Source organism: Pungitius pungitius, chromosome 9, assembly GCF_949316345.1.
Source record: "Pungitius pungitius chromosome 9, fPunPun2.1, whole genome shotgun sequence".
Classification (NCBI taxonomy): domain Eukaryota; kingdom Metazoa; phylum Chordata; class Actinopteri; order Perciformes; family Gasterosteidae; genus Pungitius; species Pungitius pungitius.
In genome coordinates, this window is record NC_084908.1 from 9,342,146 (window position 1) to 9,368,738 (window position 26,593).

At 43.9% G+C, this 26,593-nt stretch overlaps 1 protein-coding gene across 4 annotated transcripts; it reads left to right on the forward strand.

Annotated features, from left to right (window-relative positions):
- The first annotated feature begins 2,458 nt into the window (after nt 1-2,458).
- Nucleotides 2,459-23,095, forward strand: ldb1b (LIM-domain binding 1b). Of its 4 annotated transcripts, XM_037471242.2 has the most exons (12): nt 2,459-2,637; nt 6,613-6,777; nt 17,419-17,521; nt 18,222-18,266; nt 18,580-18,655; nt 18,740-18,842; nt 18,985-19,157; nt 19,487-19,609; nt 19,693-19,776; nt 20,320-20,443; nt 20,535-20,683; nt 21,011-23,095. In XM_037471242.2, the coding sequence occupies exons 2-12, from the start codon at nt 6,750-6,752 to the stop codon at nt 21,239-21,241; spliced, it is 1,239 nt and encodes a 412-aa protein (XP_037327139.1). In that variant the 5' UTR covers nt 2,459-2,637; nt 6,613-6,749; the 3' UTR covers nt 21,242-23,095. The 4 variants fall into 4 exon arrangements, with proteins under 4 accessions (XP_037327139.1, XP_037327138.1, XP_037327137.1 ...); XM_037471241.2 differs by lacking the exon at nt 2,459-2,637 and having other exon boundaries at nt 6,309-6,777; XM_037471240.2 differs by lacking the exons at nt 2,459-2,637; nt 6,613-6,777 and adding an exon at nt 12,212-12,351.
- Nucleotides 23,096-26,593: the final 3,498 nt, after the last annotated feature.

Here is a 26,593-nt window from a genome sequence, read left to right on the forward strand (position 1 = left end):
AATGTTTCGGGCTGCACACAAGATCAGAATGAAGAATGAATACATTTAAATGTGTTCGTTTGTGTTCATTTCATTTGAATGAATCCAGTCAGACCAGTCCAACCTAACCAACTGACATCAAGTTTGTCACCTCCCAGCATATCTCCAGCCACACCTTAACCATGTGAGGTTGAGCAAAAGCAGGTACAACTTCTGGTTGTGTGGAATGAAATTAAAAAAAAAAAATCCCAGATGGATATTTCCTCCAGTGCCAGCCAACATGACTCTTTACAAAATGTCCTACCAGCAATTAAAACTCAATGAACTCGTCAGGCACGGCTATTTAATAATAACAATAATAATGATAATAATGCAATGCGCTTTTCCAAATGCTCAAAATGACTTTGTATAAAACAATTTTTAAATATCCTAAAAGCTATGGAATACATAAATAAAACCAAGCAAATTGCGAAAATACACTTGTACTATTTCTAGTCATATCCTAAGCTAAATGAGTGCTCGGGCTTATGATTATCTGTGTACACAGGAGAGTAGTATGAACCTTCTCTTCTAACTCTCAGAATGTGTATCTTGTCCCACAAAGCAATACTCCAGCAATTTAGTAAACTTCCATCATATTATAATTACAAAACAAACTGCCAGTTTTCTGTCACCTGATGTGGCCATTTTGATATATGAAGCGAGGGTTGCATTAGCCTCGTGAGCCAATTGTCAGTGATGAATTAAATCGAACTAAATTGTGTTTTAGAGCGGTGGAGAACTCCATTGATAGATCCGGAGGTTCAATGGATTCTAGATTCACCTCTTTCCACCCAAGAATCCCACCAGAAGAAAACAAGTTGTTGTTCTGGTTTACACTTGTTCACATGTCAGAGGGGATGATCAAAATGTAGACGACCTGTAAGGCATTGCCTGTATTAAACACGTACAAAATATGTACAAATAAAGTGGATTAAGGTCTTTTAAACAACTAATGTTCTGTGTGTAGTAAAGCCTCCTGTTGAAAGATCAATAAATCTGATATGATTTAGTTTCTCCAACATTTCCCATTAACTTCTGCTCAGACTGTTTTTCAACGAGCCCTGTGAAGCTGTAAATTAGTTAATTCCCAGGGATTTGGTTGCCCCATGCGAGCCGCCTATCTGCAATGTATGCCGATCAGACATTATCATATCTGAATGAAATGGATGCTTAATGAAATTCAGGTTCACCGCCTCTTGGTTTGTGCGGCGGTATCTTGTATCATCTCGCTGTTTGTCTGTGGAGGACTGTGGATGTGTCTGGCCCGTTATCTCGTGCATACCGGCGAGGCGATGACCTTTCTACTGAATGTCACGCCGGTACACAGAGTCATCGGCTGCACTAGATTAGTCGGGAGAGAAATATGTTCACGGACACACACTTTAACAAGGTACAGCATAATGTTCATTCATCGTGATGCAGGCAGCCTGCCAGTGAACCATACGTCTTTGCCTCCATACATCTGCTGACTGACCTCTATTTGTTTCCTTTGCTTTCGCCCTTAGGCACACATTTTCTTCTGTACCGTTGCTCCACCTCTCTTCATCCCCGCCACACACACACACACACATACACACACACACATGCACGCACCACCTACGGCTTCGTCTCCCTCAACTCTTGGACCACATTACTGTCTGAAATGGGGAAAAAGCATCCTCCAGTCTCTGGCGAGTGAGGTGCGAGTGTGTTCAGGAGCGTGCAGAGGCATTTCTAAGTATGCGTGTGTGTGTGTGTGTGTGTGCGTGCGCTCAGGAGAGGGGAGTTGTGTGTAAATGGGTCACCTTACTCCAGCGACCATGTCTGTACGTGGCCTCCGCACATACGTAGATTTATCCCACTCTCCCTCCGCAGGCCCCCTTTTTCCCACTTGTCCAGTGCTTTTAGTTTGAAATATAAAAGTCACTCGTAAACAGACATTTGTTCCTAATTCCCTCCAGCTCTTCAGAGTGCCAGGCATGGTTCTTTCATGTGTCTCACTCCTCTCACTCACTCCCCCCTGACTCCCCCCTGCCAGTCATCCCTTCCTCACCCCTGACCTACAGGATGACTCCCACGCTGCTCTCTGGCATGTATGAATTTTTAAAGAACCCATGAGGTCTGAGGAGTCATATATGTGCTCCTTTGTCTGCCTCCCTCACACCTGCTGCTTTGTGTGTGTGTGTGTGAGCATTTTTCTATATGAATTACAGTCATCCTTGCTGCTCAGTCATATGTTTTGCGTGCGTACTTCAATGACCTTTTCAGATGTTGTGTAACGCTACGTTCTAAAAAGGCAAAAGCAATCTGATCTTGAACTCGACACCGTCTCTGAAGAGTGGAGCAGGACACGCAGGCGGTAGTTGTGTTGCCATCACGCTCTTTGGATTTTTCCTTACTTGATGTAAGCCTTCTTTTTTTCTTTTTTCAGGGAAGAGGAATGTCCTCCCACATAGTGCAGAGAACATCTGTTAGTGGGAAATGAAGGCCTGAGAGAGAAAGAAGAAGAGGAGGAAGGGGATTCATATCAATAGACGTGGGGTGGAAGAGAGGTGGCAAAGAGAACAACAAAGCATGCTCAGAGGAGAGAGAGTGACATCCGCTGGAGGAGACCGCCCTTCCCACACAGATTCAAAGGTGAGAGCTAGAGACCTTTATGGTGTACACATTCGCGGGCACGTGCGCACACAAACACACGTGTGTTACGCGTGGTAACAGAAGCCCGCATCAATAATGTAGCAGAGAGACACAGGATGCAGATTCTCCCTTACGTAAGAGTTTACACAGAGCCGTCTCTTTCATTCTCTGCTGTGCCCTCGGGCTTCATGCACATACGATTTCTCAAGCTAATTAACCACCACATTTGCCATCCAAACAACTTTTCAAGAGGAGTGTGGTGCGACAAAAGGCAAAAGAGCGACGCACAGACATTTTTAACTCCAGTCTACTGACTTCGGGTGATTTGTTTTACTCCGCGGGGCGACGTTGTTTCAGAAGCGTTTTCCACTAGTCCCCAAATTGCCGGATTTTACTCTACTGAAGGTTCATTAATGAGACAAGCCAAGTTTGTAGTGAGCGTAAATTGTCTGCACAGCAGAAATCCTCCAACATTAATTGTCTCTGCAGCTGTGGACGTACTGAAAGGAACCTGCCGAAGCACGTTGTTGTCACAGGTCACAGACACATAATTGAGGCCATAGCGGTGAAGGCAGCACGCGCCACCCAATCAGAGGCCGAGTGTGACGGCTCATTCGCTGTGGCACCACTTGTAATTCAGTAGACCTGGACCACAACGCCGTTGATTTTATGTTGTACTTTCACTGTGGATCCTGTTGCTCCTGGTTCGATGAAAATGTAACTAGGCGACCATTTATATCGTGTTACAAGTAGTTCAAGGTTATGTTTAAAACTTGTTTCAGTGAAGAAAAAACAACAACTGGCCTTTCGGGTGCAATTAGGGTTATGAATATGCACATGGATCAAGGAGAGTACAAATAAATAATTGAGGCGACTGATTTTTGATTCACTCCTCAATTTAGTTGCCTCTTCTCCATTTTCTTCTCTGGTGCCTTTTCGTCCCCTTGTTTGTTTGTGCTATCTGTCTTTCCTTCTGTGGCCTACGCGTGTCCGTTATTTGTCTGTTACGTGGGCTTTGACTATCTGTTAACTGGAAAACTGTTGGTGTGTGTACATATATATTTTTGGTGAGGTGAAAGATGGTGTGTTTTCTGCACACATTTATTCAAAAGTATGAACTTGTCAAACCGTCTCCATGAATCCGATAATGTGGGCAGATATGTGTGAATCACAGTTTTCATTTGTAAATGTGTGTGTGTGGGTCTACAAGCTCATCATGCTGGTGCTATCCTTTTTCTGCCACATTGCCATGGCGACAGTGCCCTCCCGGGGTAATGGGGGACGAGTGCGCCAGAGCTATTTATTCTCTCTTTCTCCCTCCCTCACTCCATCCATCCATCCATCCATCCATCCATCCATCGCCCTCTCTTTTCCTCTCTCTCTTTTCATCTCTGCCCTCTTCCTCCTCCAACCTCTCTGTCTCTCTCCTTCTCCCTCCTTCCTCTGCTCTTTCTTCCCCTCTCTGATTGGCTTAACACTCTCCTCCTCACTCCTCCTCAATATTGCCTAATGAGACAGAGGGTTAGGAAGGGGAGGAGGGAGACAAAGAGCAAGTGTCTTTAAAAAAGGGAAACAGCAATCCCTGAAGGAGGCGATCTCTGCAGACTTGTGTTCTTCGTTGCATGTACAGAGCGATCTTGCTTTAACAAAACTGTCATGGAAGACGGCCCAGAATGTCTAAAGTCCTACATTTAGCTCTCTGTCTTGGGCGTGTGTGTGTGTGCACTGTAATGCATATGCAGGTACTCTCTTGAGGTGTGACCATGAGAGCTGAAGTCTCAGCTTGGGTCATGACCTTTTTTAAATGGTTTGAAGATTTGAAAAATTCTGAATTGAGCATGAGAGAGACAAAGAGCTAGTGTCTTTGTATATATACATTTGTATGTATTTTATATACATATACAAATAATGTTCAATTCAGATTTTTTTGTCTGTGTGTTTATATATATAAGCACATAAGTCATTTCACAAGAAATTGGAGTTTAAAAACAGGTATAATTGATCAAATTCATAATATTTGATTGAGTCACCATGCACAGTAGCAGGGCCATTACCCCCACGGGTCCAGGCCCATAATAAATGTTATTAATTAAATCTGTGTTTACCTTTAAGGACTGCTGTGAAAAGCACCAGTCGCATGTGTTTGAAACGTATGTCACCAAATCTCAACTGCTGACATTGTCCATTGTATTGTACTGGCTCATTATCCAGTATATCCAAAAAATGTCAAACCCCTACTACAACCATCGCATGACTCCTCAGCTTTATCTTGTGATCTCTTTGGGAGCTCCCGTCCCCCAGGGTGGGAACCACTGGTTTACAAGATAAATCTTAGCTTATCCTCACCGTAGTGAAGGGCGAGTATAAATTAGAAAAGGATGCAGACGAGTAGTAGTTGGGAGTAAGCAGTCTCAATGCATGGTTTGTTTAACTAGGACTGTCACACACAGTTAACTGATAGAAACACCATTTACATTCTAGGAAATATGCAAGGAGAACAAGGTGTTTAGTTACTATAGAAACGAGTAGTATTTTACAGCCTAATCTAATTGTTTACCGGATATTCAACTTTTGCATTGTTAGCATGCATATAAGACGTCTATCTTTTTTTCATTACATGTACATATATGGTATGTCAGTATGTCTTCACTGTCTGTGGCACTTAGCTTCAGCCAAAATGTTGTCATCAACAAAATCATTTCCATAAACAGCTGGGCACTGTAGCTCCTAGAGACGTCCCGCAAACAGTAAATACAGCATTTATTCCAGACTATTTTCAGCAGTGATTAGTACACATTTTTTATAAGATTGAATTATAGTGAGTATTTACAATGTACAGTACGTGGAATGGACAGAAAACAAACTTGTGTTCATGCCTCTGAAGTCAGCTGCCGACACACACACACACACGCACACACACACACACACACACAAACTTGTGCATGTGACAGAAATGACATAGTGATGGAAGACCGATTATAGCAGGATGAAGACAGTGGGAGGGAGAGGGTAACAAGGGAAGAGAGCGACACGGAGGGAGGAGGGAGGAGAGATAAATGGTCCAGTAGATTGGAAGATGAGTGAAGCGAGAGAGCAACACTGTGTGGCACACTGCAGACAGAAAGACTAACGGAGCGCGTGAGTGAACGGGTTAGAAAGGGAGACGAGAGCTGAGGCACGTCAATCGCCTCCTCCTCTCCCCTCCTCCCGTTTCCCTCCTCCTTTTCCCTGTCCTCCCTGCCGCGTAGAGGACCTTCGCTGGATGGTAACAAGCCACTCAGACGCTGCAACACACGCACACGGTCACACGCACACAGTCACACACACACACACACACACACTCACAGCCATTTCCCAAAGATCATTTAAACCTTCCCAGTGCACTTTGCGTGTGTGGGTCTGTGTGTTCTCGAGTGTGCGTATCCTAGAGTGTGGGCTTGTGTGTCATTTTAGCAGCAGTGGTGAAAAACAGCCTCTACATATTTAAAGGAGAAAAAAGGACCCACATCACATGGTTGTTATTCTCTCAAATCTGCCTCTCAGGTCACTTTGACAGCCCCCCCCCCTCTCTCTCCCTCTCTCTCTCTCTCCCTGTAGTCCTCAGCCGCTCGTTCCCTCCCTCTCTTCCTCTCTCTCTCTCTCTCTTCCCACCTGAGCTGTAATTTGTGGGGCTGATGAGGGTGAGGGCAGAGCAGAGGCAAGAACAAAATCCCTCTCACTCTGTAGCACGCACACACACACTCTCTTACAGACCCACACACACATGCACGGTGTGATTCACAGTGAACAGCCACAACTGAGAGAATCCGATCCTTTGTGCTCTTTTCTTTAACCTCTTCTTCCCCTCTTTCTCTCTTTTCCTCCCTCGTCGTTACTCTCTCTCCCCCTCCCTGCCTCACTCCCTGCCTCCCTCCCACCCTCTGCTCTCTCCCTGGTGGTGTGTGTGTGTGTGTGTCTGTGTGTGTATGTGAACAGTGAGGATAACAGACGCTCATGTGAGCAGCCTCAGTGGCGGCAGCAGTGACTGGTGAGAAAGAGGAGAAAGGAGAAGAGCGTGGATAACGAAACCACAACCATCCATCTGATCGGGTCCACACCAGACATGTGAGAAGATGTCCGTGGGCGGCTGCGCGTGTCCCGGTAAGTCGCTGCCGTGGTGATGGTTGCCGTTAACGACAGCACCGCTGGCGCCGTTGCTGCTGCTGCTGCTGCTGTTGCCTGCAGAGGACTTTTTCTTGTTGTTGTTGTTTTTGTTGTATTTTGGTTGGAGAGTTCCGCCGTGGCGTTACTGGGGCAGAGAGCGGCAGGGACAGAGCTGCCCTGGGGCCCCGTGTGCAAAGGCTCATGGGAGGTCGCCCTCTGTGATGGCTGAGAGGATGGAGAGCAAGGAAAATACTAGAACAGATGGTACAACCTGTAGTCTTTTATAATTTCTAACTTTTTCTTCTTTTCTTTCGATAACAAAGTGCTTATTTTTTTACTGGTTGTTGTCTAGTTTGGAGATTAACAGAAAAAGATCTTTGTCGGCGGTATAAACATCTGGGCATGGAGTTGTTGCACCACAAATGCTTCTACTTGTCGCCATTTAGCTTTATTTTTCTTGCTGCTGATTTCCGACTGTTGACCCATGTTGCAACAGAGCTCTCTTAAAGTCGTCACAGATGTTATACTCACTTTTCCACAGTGTAAAAAATGGACTGCTTCTCGTGCAGACATACTACTAGCAGAAAAAAAAGATGGATCAAAGTTTGACATTTAAAGAGCAAAGGTCGCCGGCTCTGACCAAAGGCTTGCATGATTGATTCTGCAGTGCTATTAATGAGTGCTTGATGTTTCTCCTGCTCACACAGGAGTCGATCATTTAGGATGAATAAAGGGCAAATCACAGTCAGACACCTCATTCTGACAGCAGTTGTTCCTCTTCGCCAGTGAAAGGCAGCAACAGGCTGTTATTTTAGCATCCCTCAAGATCTAACTCCTATCTGAATGATGTTATGGCCTTTTAGTTTAAATTCTCATTTACAGAGGTCCTTTCTTCTGGAGTTCATGGAAGGTCAATGAGTGCATCCGTGAGAGGTGCTGACCTTGTCTCCAATGTTACAATCACAAGCGTGACTATTTGTTTATTGCGGCTGCTTTCGATCACATCTCTTCCCCCCTCGGGGGGCCTGTCCTCTCCTGACCCGCCGCTGGGAGTCAAACGGACCACCAACGGTTTCATTTCAGGCCTCACTTGTCTAAATTAAAAACTTTAGAACAAAACAACACTGCAGTCGGAGTCTGCTTGTCACTATTTTGTAATAAAATCGGTTAAAGTTGAGTAACAGCCCCCCGGGGCTTCTGGGAGCTGAGCCACCGAGAGCGACCTGCAGGGAGTAATATCCGTCTTATAGACCACCGTATTGAGAGCAGCGCGACTTGTTCGCCGCCTGCGAAGGCTCAGGAACTCCCCGCAGTCCCTGAACTGTTTTGTTTGGGTATTGAGTGCCTCACGGCACTGGGAATTCTTCTCACTTTATTAGCTTTAATCAAACACAGGAGGAAAAGAAAGAAGAATGGAGGTGTAGCGATAAACCCTAAGTGATTTTATGTCGCATTCCTGATTTAGTATGTGTGAGACAAGAAAAATTATCTTTTATAGCTGAAAATTTAACAATAATCAGGATAAATGTATTCAGAACCGACTGCCACATGATGGGGGGGGTGAATCACCCTGACGTGGCCTCGTCTCTCCTGGCTACCAGGCCACAGTGGCCGCTGTGGTCTACCCTCAAACAGCCAGGATGTGCATATAGAAATGCAGCCGACACCACATCCAGTATCCGATAACCTCGCTGCCGCCGTCTCTGCTTCAATCAGCAGGAGGATGGAAACACTAACCGGTCCCATGTTTGGTTTCCAGCGGTTTGGAGTTCAGGAAAGCAAATTTAGAGACACAGTTGCATGTAGATGAATGCACGGATGATGGAATTGTCCATGATTGAAACAGAAGGATGTAGAAATGTGGACAAAAAGAGAGAGAGAGAGAGAGAGAGAGAGAGAGAGAGAGAGATATTGGCAATGAGATCAAACCAGACGGATGTGAGACAAACTCTTTACACGCTTGTTTACCATTTGTCCCGAGCACAAAAAAGGCCCAGGGAAGCGGGTGGTGTACCTGTGTTAAATGTGGCTAGCGGGCACAGGTTTTCATGCTTGCGTCTGTGTGTGTGTGTCTTTAATCTCTGCCCAGTGCCCCGTGCTATGAAGGCAATTGCTGCCAGTGCAGCACAGTGCGTTTGTTTAGAACGAGGCTTGAGCTATCTTGCGGTCAGATTGCATGCTTAATCAACGTGGTCATGGAAATTTCCAAAAAGACAGCATGACCGCATTCTTGCGCGCTCCACTTTTCACTCCGATATTGTTCTCTCTAGTGTTTCCCTCGTTCTTTTCACCTCAGTCTTTTCTGCTTGATGCGGATTTTCAATTCCCAAAGTGTTTTTCCCTCCAGATTTAATTACAACCTAAAGCGGAGCAGAGCTGAGATGTAAACTTAAAGAAAGGCAATACAAGTAAGATTTGTACTTTTTCAAAGATCAACAATTAGTTCATTCACTCTCTCTTTCATAACGTGAAGTTGGAGGCCTGGTACGCTGTGTATGGTGAGAGGACCTTCACCTATACAACATGACTAAACTAAAAACCAATGCCTCCAAATATGGAACAATCCCTTCCATTCACTCACCTCAACTTCGAATGAACCCGAAGCCTGACCCCTAAAAGTGATGCTGGTTCAGTTGCTCATGTATGACAAGTTAACCCTCCCTTCTTTCTCTACACATTAGAGTTGAGTGAGGCTAGATAATGACAGAAAATAGTATATAATATAAAACTACAGTCTCTCTGTGGTCATTCCCCCCCTTCTCCTTTGCTCTCATGTTTACATTCCAGAGCCGTGTTTGACGCTGAAGGATCCTCCCCCTTCTTGTGTGGGCTCAGTGTGTGTGTGTGTGTGTGTGTACACGTATATATACGCAGCATGGGCCCCAACATGTGGATGACATAAACAGTTGAGCAGAGTGTCGGGATGTGCTCTGATCTTCTATACTTTCAGCTCACAAAGTCATACATAATACCCCCCCATCCCGACAAGTCACTCCCTGCACACTGTTTCACTGTATATACTTTCATCCTTCCTTATCCTCACCCCCTCCCCTCACTCCCTCACTCTTTGACTCGCCTGATTGCTAGCGTATGTTGCCCTGCTGGCTGGCTGGATGATGGGGAGGGGGAGTAGGGAGGGAGGGAGGAGAGAAGGGGGAAGGGACTGTGCCCTCTCATGCAGAGAGTCACATGGTGTCCCTGATTGGAGGAAAATGAGTAAAGACTGCAGCCGGGCTGAAATGGCAACAGACAAAAACGCACAAAGGCTGAGCTGTTTAGAAACGGGTTGCACAACAAGGGAGCCAGGAGAAGAGGAAGAGGAGGAGGAGGTGGTGGAGGGTGTGACGAGGGAGTGAGCAGCTACTGAGGAGAGATAAGGATTAAGAGATGGAAGGAGGAGGCAAGAAATAAAAAAAATAGGAGAGAAGAGGTTACATAGGAGGAGAAGAGAGGGAGAGATTCTGTGTTTTCTGCAAGGCTGAGCAGTGATGTGATTGGTGGAGGGGTGCGTGCGTGCGTGTGTGTGTGTGGTGGGAGGGGGGGCAGACCTGACTCTGAGATCAGAGACGGACAAAATGGCTCCCAGAGAACAGAGAACTCAGCATCAGGGCACTGTCATCTCCCTTCACACAGCTGTCAGCTGGAACCAGCTTCCAACACACACTTCTGAACCCCCCCCCCCCCCTCTCAACACACATACTCTAAGCTACTGACATATTGGCAGTAGGGTGGGACTGAGGTTGATGGCAAATAATGTAGATCCTTAAGTTTCTATAATATGTGTTTAATGAATCCCAGATACACAAATGACAACACAGCAGAGCCTCATTTTCTCTGATTTCATCCCGTCACCTTTTGGCCTCCGCTGAGGTGTGACGAGCTCGCTGCTGAACTTCTCTCGTTACAGTGTGTCTGTTCGCCTGCCAGGGAAAACCCAGAGCAGGGAACTCACCCGGTGAGCGAGAGAAGAGGCAGAAGGGAGGAGAGAAAACAAAGGCCACCAGAGGGCGCTGCCGTCAAAGGACGGCCTCTGATTGTAGGTCAGTTCTAATTTCCTGCCCCTCGTCGGGATGCTCAAGTGAAGGACTGACTGCAAATCAAACGGAGAATTATCTCTTTGAGCAGAATGACAATGGCCACATTTGCATACATTTTTTTCACTTATACAATACATAATTTGCATAGGAGCGTTGATTATTCTGTTACGTGAAGACCCTGATGGAAAAATTGCATTGTCCCATAGTACGATTTATTTGTGAGTTAGCGGCAGTATTAACCTGTACCACTGCATCATCTTCATCAATTTAAGAGTTGTCCTTCAAATGCAGTGAACTATAGAGATCGATGGGTCAATAATTATTTATATAATAGAGCAGCAATTATTTTGCCACAGCAGAATTTATATATGTATACAAGTGAAGAAATAGTATAAAATCCACAATACATACAAAGAAAATAGAATAATATTAAATGAAATTAACTTAACTAATTAAACAATAGTGCAAAGATTTAACCTTACAAACAAACAAACAGTGAGACAGTGTGTGAGTGTGAATCATTTGGCCAGAGATGTCTTATTGTAAAGTCTCCTGTGTCTCATCGAGGAGCTGGATGAGTCTGTTAGAAAAAGTGCTCGGCTGTCCCAGCAGCAATGGTGATCCAAAATGGATAGTAATATCTTCTGGGTTCTGCTCTCTACCACCTTTTCCTTGTACCTCTGCAGATAAGTGTATATGATTCTGACTGAGATTATTGTTTGATTTAGAATTAGCTTTTTGCACCACATACAGTGGCAGCTTGTCCTTTGAATCTTTTACGAGAGCTGAATTGAACAGAAAGATCCTGCTCCCTCCATCCCATCCAATAAGTTGGTTGATAAGCCTGAGCTACCACCATTAGAAAATCAGCGACCACTGAAAAGAGACATTTACCTAGCTTCCACATGAAGGCAAAGTGTCTTCATGTGTTATTGATGTGAAATACTAAAAAGTAGTTAACTCGTAGAAAGTAATGCAGTGTGTAATCTATGAACAAACAGGAGTGGTTTGTTTTCATTCCTGTTTGGGGGTGAAGGAGGGGGGGGACGGATGTCCCGCTCATTAGCAGTTAAATCTCATCTTTTGAGCTCAGATTAGTTCAGTGAGGGCGGTGGCTACACCCACAGCGACACTCTGCTGTCTCCAGATCAGTGATGAAGGCGGCGATGACGGGAGGGCGACTGGGACGGTTGTTATCGGGACTCCGGCAGATGCGTGTGTCGCTCAGTTTCCTGTTGACTACGAGTGCAAGTGGCAGGCCCCACACTTTTTGCACTTACACAGGCGACACAAATGTGCACACTGCCCGCACACACACACACACACACACACACACACACACACGCTGACTGTAGGCATCCTTCTCCCCCCTCCTCGTGCCCCTGAGCCTGACAGTCTGGACATGGGAGATATCAGAGAGAGGGAGAGGCATGAAAACAGAGACCAAGCCTTTGAGTTAGATCAGCATGTAGCTGTGAAAGTGCATTGGTGGGGGACGAAATGGCGACGTCCGAACCGCTTGTAACTGAGGGAGGTAAGTCTCTCTGTCTGACCTTTTTTTTCTTGTTAACTTTTGTCGTGGCTTATTTGGCAATAATCAAACAAAACCAGGGTCGAATAAAATGGAGACAGCTGAGGAAGAAAATTATGTATCTTCTGTTTCATTGATGCTTAGAGTAATGCGATACAAATGTCGTCCTCTTCTCTTTTTTGTTTTTATTTGCTTTGACAAAGGTGAATTAAACAAGTTGCATTTGAGGTTTTAAGCGCAAGCTTAGTGAAAACATGACACTCTGCACTACAGGGAGTTTATATTAAGCCCCTGCACGCCGCAGCTTTGATCACTTATTGTACATGAACTGATTTAGGTGTAAATGTGTGACTGCACGTTGGGAAATGAGGCTAGCTGGTGGTGTGTGTGTGTGTGTGGTGTGTGAGACTTGCTGGTTGGGGTGTTGGTTGAAGATAAGGCCTCCCCTATGCCTGAGAGCAAAGGAGACGGTGTGTGTAAGCCCTTCAAGCCTTATCCTGACACCTCCCACCCCCACCTCTTCTCCATCACCCTGCCACACATGCAGTGAGGATTAACCCCGTCATGTACCATTTCAATGGGCAAGCTTTTTAGACACACACATACACACACACACACACACAGACACACACAGGATTAACCCTTGTGTGTCCATTTCCATGGATGGTTCTTAGCTTTGCTCCAGTTGTGACTGCTTGTGTTGCCATGACTACAGGGGCCCGCGAACGTAAGATAGGCAAATCCACATAAGTCACCGGCGACAGACGCTCTAAGCTACGACTGACGACACCTCCCCCTGGTACTAGACACACAGAGACGCTGCCAAAAGACTGACAGGAGCCTCGCGAGCTGTGAAGTGCTCATGTCACAAGCTTACCAACGTCCAACCAGAATGCATGAACCCAGCCCAGGCATCTTTGTTGCTGGTCAGCTCATCCTGTTTTGTCTGGTTCTGGGAGACACTCCACCATACTCGGGATCTCTACCCACAAAGAGGTCCGCCTTTGAGCTGTGGGCTTCTTCCGCAAACTCAGGAAGGTTCTGTTACTAGATTGTACAGCCAGACAGAAAAGATCTGCAGAATAGGTCAGAATAAAGTGACACTCTCTGGGATGAAAGATGTGAAAAACACCTCACAATGAAACACCATTACGCCTTCTCGGCTGAGAAAACTGTTTGATTAGTAGAGCCATGATTAGAAAGCAGTTGGGAGTACATCACTGCACTTTGACAGATATAGAAGGGACATTTAAATTTATTATTATGTTTATCTTTAGTTGGTTAATTTTTAAAAGTTGTGCGAGATCCATCGCAAAGGAATACACACATCTTAGTTTGACTATTATGTACATATATGTATACAGTTGAGATATTGGAAATTGTGCTCCTCTTATATGGTTCAACCAAAACCAAAATAATGTTAAACCATGTTATAATAATTTTACACATCAGCGCTGTTGTTACGACGCACAGCAGCTTCTGTGAAAGCCTGTTAAATGTTTCCCCAGAGCAGCTTAATTTGTGAATAAATCATTGATGGTACATTGTGTTTTCACTCGCTTGCGTACATGGGTAGTGTATAAATCAGAACCACGTTCGAGCATTTGGCTGCAACGTCCCTAAATAATTGAGGTGGGTGAAAGTACTTTTGTCTTTGAAAGAAAATATTTGATATGAGATTCCCTGTCAAAACGGTTAGGAGTCGAAGCCATTCTTTAATAATGTATATCAAATTAGCAAATATTATGACATACACACGCATAAATATTCGTAAAACTATTGAACGAATATGACTTGCTCTTTTTATGTCACAACCATATGGATGAGCCCTCACTAACTGTGATCTAAATATCTGATATTGTAAATAGAGGCGATTTAGAAGCCTATGGAATTCTCCCTTTTGGTTTAGTGTGCGTGTGCGTGTGTGTAAAGGGACATATGGTAATGGATTTACTGGTCTACCTTGGAAACTGTTCCGTGTGCAGACATGAAGACACAATTAATAACTACAAATAACAATCTGTTATTCACAGATGAAATTGAATTTGTCAGATCTCAATCTACTTTGGACTCATTGGACCGCTGCGTCTATGTATGCATGCATCACTCTGCATATGTATAGTCCACATGACAAGGGGTCTTGGCTGTCACTGTCAGTTCAGCTCTTTTGCAGCAAGCAGATTTGCACTAAATAAGAAAACGGTGAGCATGATGTTTATTTCCACACACACTTCCAGTCGGCTGCATTGGGCCAATTCTCATCCGTGTCAGTTACAAGGAAGGGATGGGATGTAGGGAGGAGGAGGAAAGCATAAGAAGGGGGGAAAATGCTTACCAGACAACCTTCATATGCAGTTGTGCATTAGTGGGGGGAGGAGAAGGGGGGGAGAGCGACTGGCGGTGCTGGGCAGAGGAAAGAGGAGCAAAAGCATTGCGGAGGGAGAGGAGGAGGAGGGCCTACAGCTATTGTTCATGTCCTCCCGTGAACAAAGGGCTCATCTGGGTCCGTATGTAAACCCACAGCAGGCTTCAGCCCACTAACAAGGCCTCATGCGGGACAAAACATAACCGACCGACTCCCGCAATTTAGACTTTATTACGTTTCGGTTTCGCGGTTTTGGGGATATTTGTGTCTCCGTTGATCTTGCTCAGAGGGACGTATCGTGTTGGTACGTCGCGTCCGGCCAGCCGCCGTCCAGCGGGCCTATCCGTTCTTACGCACGGAGCGTACATACGGTCTATCATCACGGATCTGTAAACATCAATTTTCTCATTGGACTTCTTTCAGGTAAACGGTCGCTTTTTCACACGCACGCGCCTCGGTTGCGAAGTCCAATCGTCGTGGCGACTTGGTGGCGATTTACGAGCGAGCAGGGTTGTAGTTTCTCGTCTTATTTCGGTGCTTTATCGTTGGAAAGGGATTTAACGCTAAGGCGTTAGCAAGACGGCTAACACTTGCCAACAGTTTTTCTAGCTAGCCGTAGCTAGCTAACGCTGCGGGCCTACGAGGCAGTGTTGTACACAGGCAACGGTTGGATTTTAAATCATGTTAATGTTGTTGCTCTCCTGTTATTTGTCCCGATGTGTTGAAATAAGTGCTGGTCGGCACCATGTAGCGGGGTACACTCGCGTCCTGATATCATCGGTTTATCTTTGTAGCCTTGGCTAATGGCTAAGTGTTAGCATTATGCGCTTGCTGCCTCTCTAATTGCCTTTGTAAGCAGACAACTCCACGTCAAATGTTCATCGACTCAAATAAAAGTTATGAAGTGACTTGCACAGATGTGGAAAAGGGGCATTCTGCTATCTTATTATTGTCGGGGTTTGTGAAAAGTCTGCCTACGTAGCTTAGGTAGTGAAGTATAACACAGCTATCGTCCGTATTCCGTTTGGAGACTTGATTTCCTTAGAAATCGTGGAGGATTCCCAAAACCAGAAGATGTTACTCTTATTTAGAAGACACTTTGCAATGCTGCGAGGATTTTTGTATTCGGAGATCGTTGTGTTTGTCAAGTTGGTCAACTTTTGAGCTGAGATTGGTTCTGAGGTGGGCTGACCATCACTTAAAGCCTGGAGAATATATGCATGCATAATGTGTGCATGATGCACTGTGCCTACGATTCCCAGTGGAGGAAGTGGAGTCCAGCTGATGTGATTGTGACTGCCTGTCATTAACCGCTAACAGGAGAGGAGAGGAGCTAATGGAGCTCTCAACAACTAATGGACACATAACCATCGATTATTTATTTATTTATCAAAGCCATTTGTTTTCCTCTGGTGGTGCATGCAGCCCACAGCGGAGCAGTGCGGGCTCACACAGTAAACAACTTGTTTTGGCTCAAAGTGAAGCTAGGGTTTCAAATGGATGGAGGTTTAAGCCATGTAGATGGTTGACATCTTGTTTTGAAGATCTTCATAGGAAATGTGGTTATTGACTTAGTGTTTAAAAACTATGACGCGGCTATGTTTCAGTAAGAACCTGCTAAAGTAGAAACCTGTGTAGATGTATTTTGTCAGAGGTAAGATGGCATTGTTTAAGAGATGATTAGTATTAATGCATAAGAGCATAACTTGATCAGTCTTGTGTGTTGTGCCCTCTAAGGTTAGTTGTGGTGTCCATCTCAATACAGTCTGTGATTATTTTCATGTTTGTTACTGTAAAGTCATCAGCCAAATCACTTGGCTGGTGTAAACCCCTTTCTCACATGGGAGGTGCTGTTTTTATTCTTAAAGGTCTTCATTTAAAATTAGCTGTGCTCTCAAATCGAAAACATCCTTTTAGTGCAATTAAAGTCCATCTCTCCCAGCCCGTATCTCCTTCATACATACACACATTGTCAAAGATCCGTTAAATATGCAGAGACAAGACAGAGAGACATTAATGAGGCGGGGCTTCACCATGGTGATGGCAGGGGTCGTGACCTAGAGGGCAGCACGCCTGGATGGCCTTTATGTGAGAGCTGGGCAATTAGAGTAGAACAAGGGTTGGAGAAGACTGTGAGAGGGATTCAGTGTTTTTTTTTTTTGGCTGATTGTGAATAGTGAGTATTAGTTTGCCTGTTTGTGGTGTTTTATATTTGGTAGACAGGAGGCCGGTAGATTTTATACAAGTGTGTTTAGGAGCACATTGTTTACAAGAGGCTTGTTTTGTGTTTTTATGAAAGATTGGTGTATTACTGCCACGAACTGTGAATGTGTGCAGCCAACTGAAACTGGGCCATGCTGGTCAGTTCAGGCTGCATGTGCTTTCAACCTCACACCACAGTCATTATTTGCAAGTGTCACTTCACAAAAGTGAATAACTATCAGAAGTACCACTGTAATGTACCATATTTTATATATATTCTATACAATTGATGACCCATTTCAGATCTTATTGTTGAGGTCTATTTAAAGCTCTGCCACTGTACACAATGTGTGGAGAGGTTTATATTTTCCAGCCTTAAATTTATGGATTAGCAAATAGAGCATATATTACCAGATTCGAAATATCAATCTGTATTTTTACCTAATTTACTAGTGAACCTGTTATATCAAACTTAAACATACTGTTTTTTGAATTTTTTGCAGGCTGTTCCTCCAAGTCATTCAAGCTGTACTCCCCCAAGGAGCCCCCCAACGGTAGCACTTTTCCCCCTTTCCACCCCGGCACTATGCTGGACAGAGACGTGGGGTGAGTTTTTTGTCGGTTTTCTATGTGTTTTGTCAATCTGTTCTGGTTGAGGGGATTACCGTACTAGCCTTTGAATATTATTTTTTTTTATACTTTTTTTAAAAACTTTTCTTTTTTCCATGCATTTTCCTTGTCCGCGACCCACTACAAACGGGTCCGCGACCCACTAGTGTTCTAAACCATATGTTAATTTAAAAAAAACATCCACATCTGATTTTTTTTGGCAGTTGGTACCTGGGACAATCAGCAGATAGTAGAACGTAGTGAGGATGTTTTAACAGTTTGTAACTCGAGTTTCAATCCATGTACAGCCCAACTAATGTTTGTACACTTGTCCTCCACTTTAATGGCTTAACGTCTCATCCCTGAATCTGGTGCTTAATTTAATTTTAGTGTACAGTAAACATCCCATGCTGGTAGAACTCCTCTAGGTGCATATTACTGGTGTAGAAGAACTCATAATTTCCTCTCATTTGGTGAAAAATCTCATTGGCCATTTATCCTGGTGTAGTGTTGGCCTACGTTATAATGATGGTTGTGCACCAGATTTGGAATGCTAATGTTAAATGGTCTGGCTCAGTGAGGGTTTACCACCTTAGGATTGTGTGTTGTACGTAATGGCCTGTGTGGCAGTGAGCAAAGCAGCTGCTATTAGCACTTTAATTGAATGTAATAATCCCCCTGTCTCCCTATTCTTCAGTCCCACCCCAATGTATCCTCCCACATATCTGGAGCCCGGAATAGGGTAAGTACGAATTGTTTCCCACATCTCTTAACTAGTGTGAAACTACCTATAATAACACAATTAAAGACTAAGGAGGGGGAGGGGCTGTCTCTTATCTCATATTTTAAAAGATTTTGTTTAGACTGAGATGCGGCTCAATTATGTAAAATGTGAAAAAAGTGAAATAGCCCACAAAGTATGCAAGCTGTGAGAGCTTTGACAACAATGTGATCCAGATGATTTGCCTGTAACTAACTTGAATCTTTCATTGTACTAGAAGCTAACTGTTCTCGACCCGTGTCCTTTTTTTGTCCTTGTGTCTGTAATTGAACAGGAGGCACACACCATATGGCAACCAGACAGACTACAGAATATTTGAACTCAACAAACGACTACAGAACTGGACAGAGGTTCGGAGGCACCCAAGTACACACTCGACAAGAGTTTATTAAATGTGTTTGTCACTGATTATGTTTCCCCTCCACATCCTGTAGGAGTGTGATAACCTGTGGTGGGACGCATTTACTACAGAGTTCTTTGAAGATGACGCCATGTTGACCATTACTTTCTGTCTGGAGGACGGGCCCAAACGTTACAGTAAGAAACAGTCCCAGGAACATGCTGCTTCTGTCTCATGCACATCTTCAATCCAAAGTGACAAAGGGACTGCGTACTCTAACCTCTATACTACAACAAATTCCTTCTTGTCTAATGCCCATTGTCTTTTTTACTCCTGAAGCAATTGGCCGGACATTGATTCCGAGGTACTTCCGGAGTATTTTCGAAGGCGGTGCTACTGAGCTCTACTATGTGCTGAAACATCCCAAGGAGTCCTTCCATAATAACTTTGTCTCCCTTGACTGTGATCAGTGCACCATGGTCACCCAGAATGGAAAGCCCATGTTCACACAGGTAAGTGTCTTTCATTCATTAATAACCCTTCCAAAAGTAGACTTTTTAACTTGGGATTTTCAAACAGAAGCGATGCACACAGTTTCACAAAACAAAAATTCTAAATTAGTTTTGGAAAAAAAGCCAGTTTGCACTAATTGGTTACCTTTTTGTTAACAAGAATTTGTTGCATGGAATAAAATGTCTACGCCACCTTACAAGGCACAGACAAGCCACTTGATAGATTGGAAGCTTTTTGTTAGTATTGTGAGCACCCTGAATGCTAACCCAAGACTTGAACTTGTGGATCAATAACTGTGTTTTGACCGGACCCCTCTGGGCTGCCATAGGTGTGTGTAGAAGGCCGCTTGTACCTGGAATTCATGTTTGACGACATGATGAGGATAAAAACGTGGCACTTCAGCATCAGGCAACACCGTGAACTCATCCCCCGCAGTATACTCGCCATGCATGTAAGTCGATGCAGATATTTTCAGAGATGTATTTATGTATTTGTTAATTGGTTAACACAATCAGTCCTTTATCGATTCCTCAGGCCCAGGACCCACAGATGCTGGACCAGCTGTCCAAAAACATAACAAGATGTGGCCTGTCAAACTCCACTCTTAACTACCTCCGAGTGAGTTAAAGGCATGCACACACTCCACATTTGACTTTTAAATAATTTGCTTCTGAAATGCTTTCTCTTTATGGTTTCTTGATTATGGTCTGGCCCCCTTTTTATAGCTGTGCTGGACTTCAACATTTAAAGCTAATTACACAACATACATGTGACCGTTATGCCGTGTTTACACCAAGTAGGTTAAATACAAAGTCAATACAAATATGTTAAGAGTAAAGCTTCATTCGTCTTTAATCCAATTTTGTCTGATTTTGTTCGGAGCGGCTGATGGGAGGGAAGGGTGCATGTCAGGGTGGAACTGCCTGTGCAATAAAAATACAATTTCTAGACCTTTCTAGGGGAGCGGAGGGTAGAAATTTCTTTGTTTGCTTCCAGTGTTTTGTGACCCGGGTTTCTAATCTGAGAATTTCAAGTTCATAGTTGAATTTGTTTACGCTGAACGCCAGCTGATAATGGCGGCGCTTGCAACTATTTCTAATGATAGTGAACGCTGTGTAATCTTTTAACCTGTAGCGTGTCTTTTTACGTTCCCTCCTCCAGCTGTGTGTGATTCTAGAGCCCATGCAGGAGCTGATGTCCAGACACAAGACGTACAGCCTCAGCCCCAGAGACTGCCTCAAAACCTGCCTTTTCCAGAAGTGGCAGAGGATGGTGGCACCACCAGGTAATAGAACAACATGCACAGATAGAGGTCAACATGCACGCACGCATTACTTGAAGTATATCTAACTCTCCCCCGCGTCCCTTCCCTATAGCTGAGCCATCAAGACAGGCTCCAAACAAAAGGCGGAAGCGTAAGATGTCAGGTGGCAGCACCATCAGCGGAGGAGGAGGAACAAACAACAACAACAACAACAAAAAGAAGAGCCCAGGCAGTGGCTTTCCTCTGTCCAGCCAAGTACCGGTGGGTGTATTGCTGCTTTCTTGTGCCAGCTCCCTGCTATTACACCTTTCAACAGAAACATTTGGACTCCTGCCGTTCACATGTCACAATGCCAACCAAAGAAGGAAACGGTACCTAAAGGGGCTCTTATCTAAAGTGAAATCACATCAGAGCCTATTCTAATATACAAAACCTATTCATTACTCAGTAGTTATGAATGAATCATCACATTATAAATAGAAATCTAGTTACATGACGTAAACCACTGCGTATTGACTGATCTCTTTGACAGAACAGCTGTTCCATTCCTCCTTCCTTTTTTTTTTTTTTTTTTTTTTACCTCTGCAGGATGTGATGGTGGTTGGAGAGCCCACACTGATGGGAGGGGAGTTCGGTGACGAGGACGAGCGTCTGATCACGCGGCTGGAGAACACTCAGTTCGACGCGGCCAACGGCATCGATGACGAGGACAGCTTCAACAACTCCCCGGCGCTCGGCTCCAACTCGCCCTGGAACAACAAGGCCCCCTCCAGCCAGGAAAGCAAGAGTGACAACCCCACCTCACAGGCATCGCAGTAGAGACCAGAGCCCCACAACCTCAACACAAACCCCCTCTCTGCTACTCCTCAGACCCCACCCTGACTCGCCCGCCACCAGTGTAACAGCAGCAGTCCATCTCATTATGTACACACACACACGCACGCACGCACGCACATGCATACACAGGCGGCATGCAGGGTCTCAGGTGACAACGACACTGAGACATTTGCTGTGACCTCCCCATATTAAGGCGCTGTATCCCACCTCGGTCACTGTTCCTCATCTCACTCAAAATGTCCCGTCTGCTCTTGCAAATTTTCAGTTTGGACGGCGATCGGTCAGATGTGACCGAGGAGGTGCAGGAATTTAATCCGCGGGGGGGAGTGTACACACTAAACCATCAATACTGAAAAACACATGTGGTGGGGGGCGGAGGGGGAAGGGAAGGTGGCGTCAGAGGCTTCGAGATGGTGGCAAGTTGCTTAGGGACCACTTGTCCACCCATCTTCAAAACATGGCTCTCAATTCTGGTCTCTGCTGTCGAGGCACGGGTCACTTGTAGTGTGTGTGTGTGTGTGTGTGTATGTGTGTGTGTGTGTGTGCGTGCGTGTGTGAGGAGCGAAAGAGAAGCAGTCTGATCTTATCTGTGGCTGCGCTGAAGCAGACCGACCGAATTTAAAGCCCCTGTATAAAACTATTGAAATTCACACACTGGTGAGAGCTGTGGAAGTGTGGCACTGGGGAAACACACACACACCAAAACACAAATCGGCAAAATGATTGAAGGATTTTGAGTCCCCTAGTGCCAGAGCCGTCTCTGAGACTACAATGAATGCGCTCTTTCAAACGGGGAGCATTTACAACGGACATACACACATTACACATTTTAAGAGTTTTTATACAGTATATATTTCCCTAGAATGTTTTTTAATTTGTATTAAACGCCTTCATTTCAATTGTTACTTTTTTATTTTCTACCAATACTGAAAAGCTACAGACCAAGGAGCAACACAGGACTTTTATCCCGCCCCCCTCTAAAATATATGGTTTTTATCTTTTATGTTTATAAAAGAGAAATAATTTAGTGTGGATGTTTTTATTTTGTCTTTTCGTTCCTTTTTTGCAGATTTAAATTTGTGTATTTGTGCTTGTATATTTAAGGTAGTAGCAAAGTTCTGTCTGACTGTAATAAAATGTATTCTTACTTAGATTTACCTAAAGCCATCCCGATCTAATGTAAAGAAACAAAAATAGGAAAAAGGAGAAAAAACACTCATGACCCCCCTTCCTCCACCCAACCCGTCTTCCCACCTGCTCTTTCCTCCTCTCTCCTTTTTTTTATAACTTGTGTAAATTAAATTACAAAACCTCCAGAGGTACAATGGCGCCATTGAGAAATCCTTTTCCTGTTCAATTTTTTTTTTGTATTTATTTTTGAAAATCTAGAAATTCACACGCATCTATACAGGAAGTGATTTTTCACTTAACATCACGATTTTGTGTACGTCAACTTTCAACTGGATGTCAAGTGAATGTGCTCACTGAATTTCATATTTCATCCCCTGCTGAAACTGATTATTTCATGTCTTTCATACCCAACAGAATGATCGCATCAAACATCTTCTAAAGCCAGCTTATCATTAAGTTCAGTCTTCATATTGGGTAGCTCTGGCGTCTGTGAAGTCTGATTAAACCGCTGAAGCACGGTTTGTTTTGTACATTTCCATTTCCTTACAGTTGATCCCAGCAATAGTTATGAGTTTGAATGGTGACTTGTACCTTTTTCAATCCCTGTAGAAAATCATTGTTTGATATATATTTTTTGATTTGGTTAGTTTCTGCCCTTGATAATTAATGTATGGTACCAATAAAAGATACATTTTCACTTTAAAACATGTTTAAATGTGTAATTATTGCAACACAACTAATCAAGAAGTCTCTTTCTGGAGTTTCTTCTGTTTCTGCTTAACTTTGTGATGATCAAATTGTGATGAGAATGGAGAGGAAGACGCACTCTTAAAAATAAATGGGCTTCTTCCCATTTCCTCTTCTCACGGGCCGGTGTGTGCAGTGATTACGGTCCATTCAGTTGGTTGTAACCACTGAATGGACCTCCATAATGCACAGAAGCCCGCTGATATGTGATCTTCGAGAATAGCTTCTTCCGCTAGTTAATCCAGCTCCACATCAGGCTTCGAATGGACAGCTCCAAAGAAGACATTTAGCAGGATGGAGTAGCCCGAGAAGGCAGAAAAATGCTCAGAGCTCTCGACTGAGGAAGAGATTTTCACATTCAATAGCAATGCTGCTCCATTTGCTTTCTACTTTTTAAGGTAAAATAAAATCTGTCACGGGTGGTGCAGCTGGAGAGTGCAAACCGCTCTGTGATGTGGTGCAGCAGGGCGTGGCGTGTGAGCCGAGGGATGGGAAGGACTTTCCTTTTGTGCGTGGAGGTAATGGTTTACTGTCTCTGCTTTCAGGACAGTTCACACGCTGTGGTTAATTGGGTTAGTCCGAATGTCTGCTCGAACCTGTACGTATCAGTCGTGATATTTGAGGTGTGTCTGCATGTCTCCTCTGACTGACTGACAGCAAAAGGCCACAGGGTCTTAAATACAGGGTTTCTGTGTCAAAGCCTTCCACATCAGCCTGTCTCACGCATACATCCAACTGTCACACTTTTTCTTCAGGCATTTATTCCCTTCCCTGTGTCACAATAAACAAATCGACGGAAGCTCTCACCTTCGTTGAAGAGAAGACGGTCCTCACTCTGGCTTTTCAGCCACCTGACACTGTGAAGCACTCCCTCTGACCCCGTAACATATGCTATGCAATGTATTCCATGGATACGGCTCGAGTTGCTTTCAATAGATTTAAAATTAATAAATGTTGTCTTCCTCTTTCTATTTCAGGGTCTCTTGTTCAGTATGTATTCTTCCACCTTCACTTGAAGATGCCCACTTGTCGGTTCCGCTGAGGCCATTAGCATACGGATGATAGCGGCCTATGTGATCACTATGACTTCATCCATGCACCCATTGTGAATGGCCTTGACTCTTGAGATAAAATAACTTCATATTGTGTTGTTTCCTGGTACAAAAGTTAGATGATATGACTTGTGTGTTGAGGCCGTGGAGACATGAAGCTCTGTTTGTCATCTTGTCAACATGAAATAGTTAATGTTTTGCATCAACGTAATGCGGATTTAAACTGAAAACAAAACTATTAATAGGAACAGAGATTTAGAAGAAAATACTTAAATGATGCAAATTTTTTCTAAGAGATGCCACGCGAGCAACCAAAAACATTTTGGTGAACTAAAGTAATTTTGTTGTGGAGAAGGGTTGAGTTTTGTTTTATTTTCATGAAATCATTCATACACCCAAATCACTCTAGTGCAGATCAGGGAGAATGTCATTCACAAGGCTTGTATTTACGACAACTCTCACTTAATAACACTTATAACAGCCCCTATTGCAATATGAGACATAATTTACTCCCTCACAATAGTGTGTTTACTTAAGATCACCATATTCAACTATTAGACTGTTGAAGACAGCAGTCATTCTTCAGGTCTTGTGCACACAAACATGATGAAGCATGTCACTGTACTAATCCATCAGGACAAACTGGATTAGGATTATTTATACTGAGCAATGAACCGTTGCGTCTTTGCAGAGATGTTGGATGTTGGTCACAATCAATCCATCAATATCTGCTTATCTGGAGCAGTGTTTCACAACATTTTACAGGAGTCTGCAATCTGTCAGAGGTCATTTCTTAGTTTGCTTTTCTCTAGATGAAACCAACTGGCCTTTCTTGCATTAAGTGTTAAAGTAACATATGTTGTTGCCACCCTTCTCCTCACTCTTTAATCCAAAAAACAAACCTTTTAAGCTACAGAGAGGTTCTACTTTCCTGTTTTCTGTGTATTTGTATTCTCACTGTTAGATGTAATTTGGCCTGTAGCGTTGGGGGGGGTCTCTACTCAGAAAAGAACGCTGGGCGCCAGACAGACAAATAACCCCTGTTATGTACTGTCAAATTATATTTTTATCATCTGGTAAAGTTCACCATATTGTACCCCCACCCCTACAAAAGTATAATTACATCACATACAAAAACAAGGAAGCCCATGTAGTTAGGGGAAACAGTTGTATTTAAACAGAAAAATATATCCCCATCAAAAACACAAAAGGTACAGCCCTACAAAAGAATCACATTATTTTTACACAGGAGATCAAAGGGACTGTCTTTCTTTTATAAAGTCTCGGGGTAGGCGTCCGGGAAAAGAGACTGTTCAGGTCCAGTAGCCGGCGTGTGTGTGTGTGTATATGAGTGAGTGTGAGTGTGAGTGTGTGTGTGTGTGTGTGTGTGTGTGTGTGTGTGTGTGTGTGTGTGTGTGTGTGTGTGTGTGTGTGTGTGTGTGTGCTTGGGGGGAGTCAGGAGAGGAGTTCAGCCGGGCTTCTCAGTCCTGCTCGACCATGGCTCTGTGGCCCACCATGGTCCAGGGCAATCCACCAGTTCTCCAGCCGGTTCCCTTCCTCGGTCCGTGTCAACTAGGATCTTTTAGTAGAGTCCTATTTGGACCCTCGAGGTCCAGCAACCAGTAATCTTCCATGGTTTCTGTTCTTTCTCCTCTCACTCCTCTCATGCAGCCTCTGTCAGTTACCTTTTCCACCAGGTGTCTTCAATTTGTTCCTGGCCCCGCCTTCTTTATTTGTTATGTCAGGTGGGAGGAACAAATCAGCAGCTTTGGTCTGCTACATTGTGTGTTGTCTTTCACACCTCAACTAATATTCTTCTTTCTCTTGCCTCTTCTGCCTAATGACGCGGTAAAACCGAGTTTGTCTCATTTAATCTGGAAATTGAGGAGCTCCATGTAGTCTTTACCAGAAAGATAGCACTCTTGATGATGAAGTTAATCTACCAAAGAACTAATGAGGTCAACACAAGATAGCATCAACTGTTGCTTTAAATTGGGGACAAAACTATTTTGTATTATCTTGGTGCAGAGAAACAGGTCTCAGAGAATTGACTCTTTCTCTCCACAACAATCATACTTCAAAAGCAGTTGATGGTATTGTGTGGTTGATCAGGACCATGCACTTCATGCAAGAAAGGCCTGTTGGTTTCGTTGGTTTTATGCAGAAGAAATATTGAAAAACATCATCAAACCCAGTTAAATACCATTGTGCAAATTTGTATGTTTGAGTGGTCATTTCCATTTATCAGTGATATTTCAGAACACAATGTAACTTCAGACTAACTCTGAAATTCATATTCAAATATAAATATTTTGCTAGTCATTTTAGTCATTGTTCTTCAGCATTCAGACATTTGTGTACACACAATTTTTTGATTTTTAATTTTGATTAATTAAATAATTGC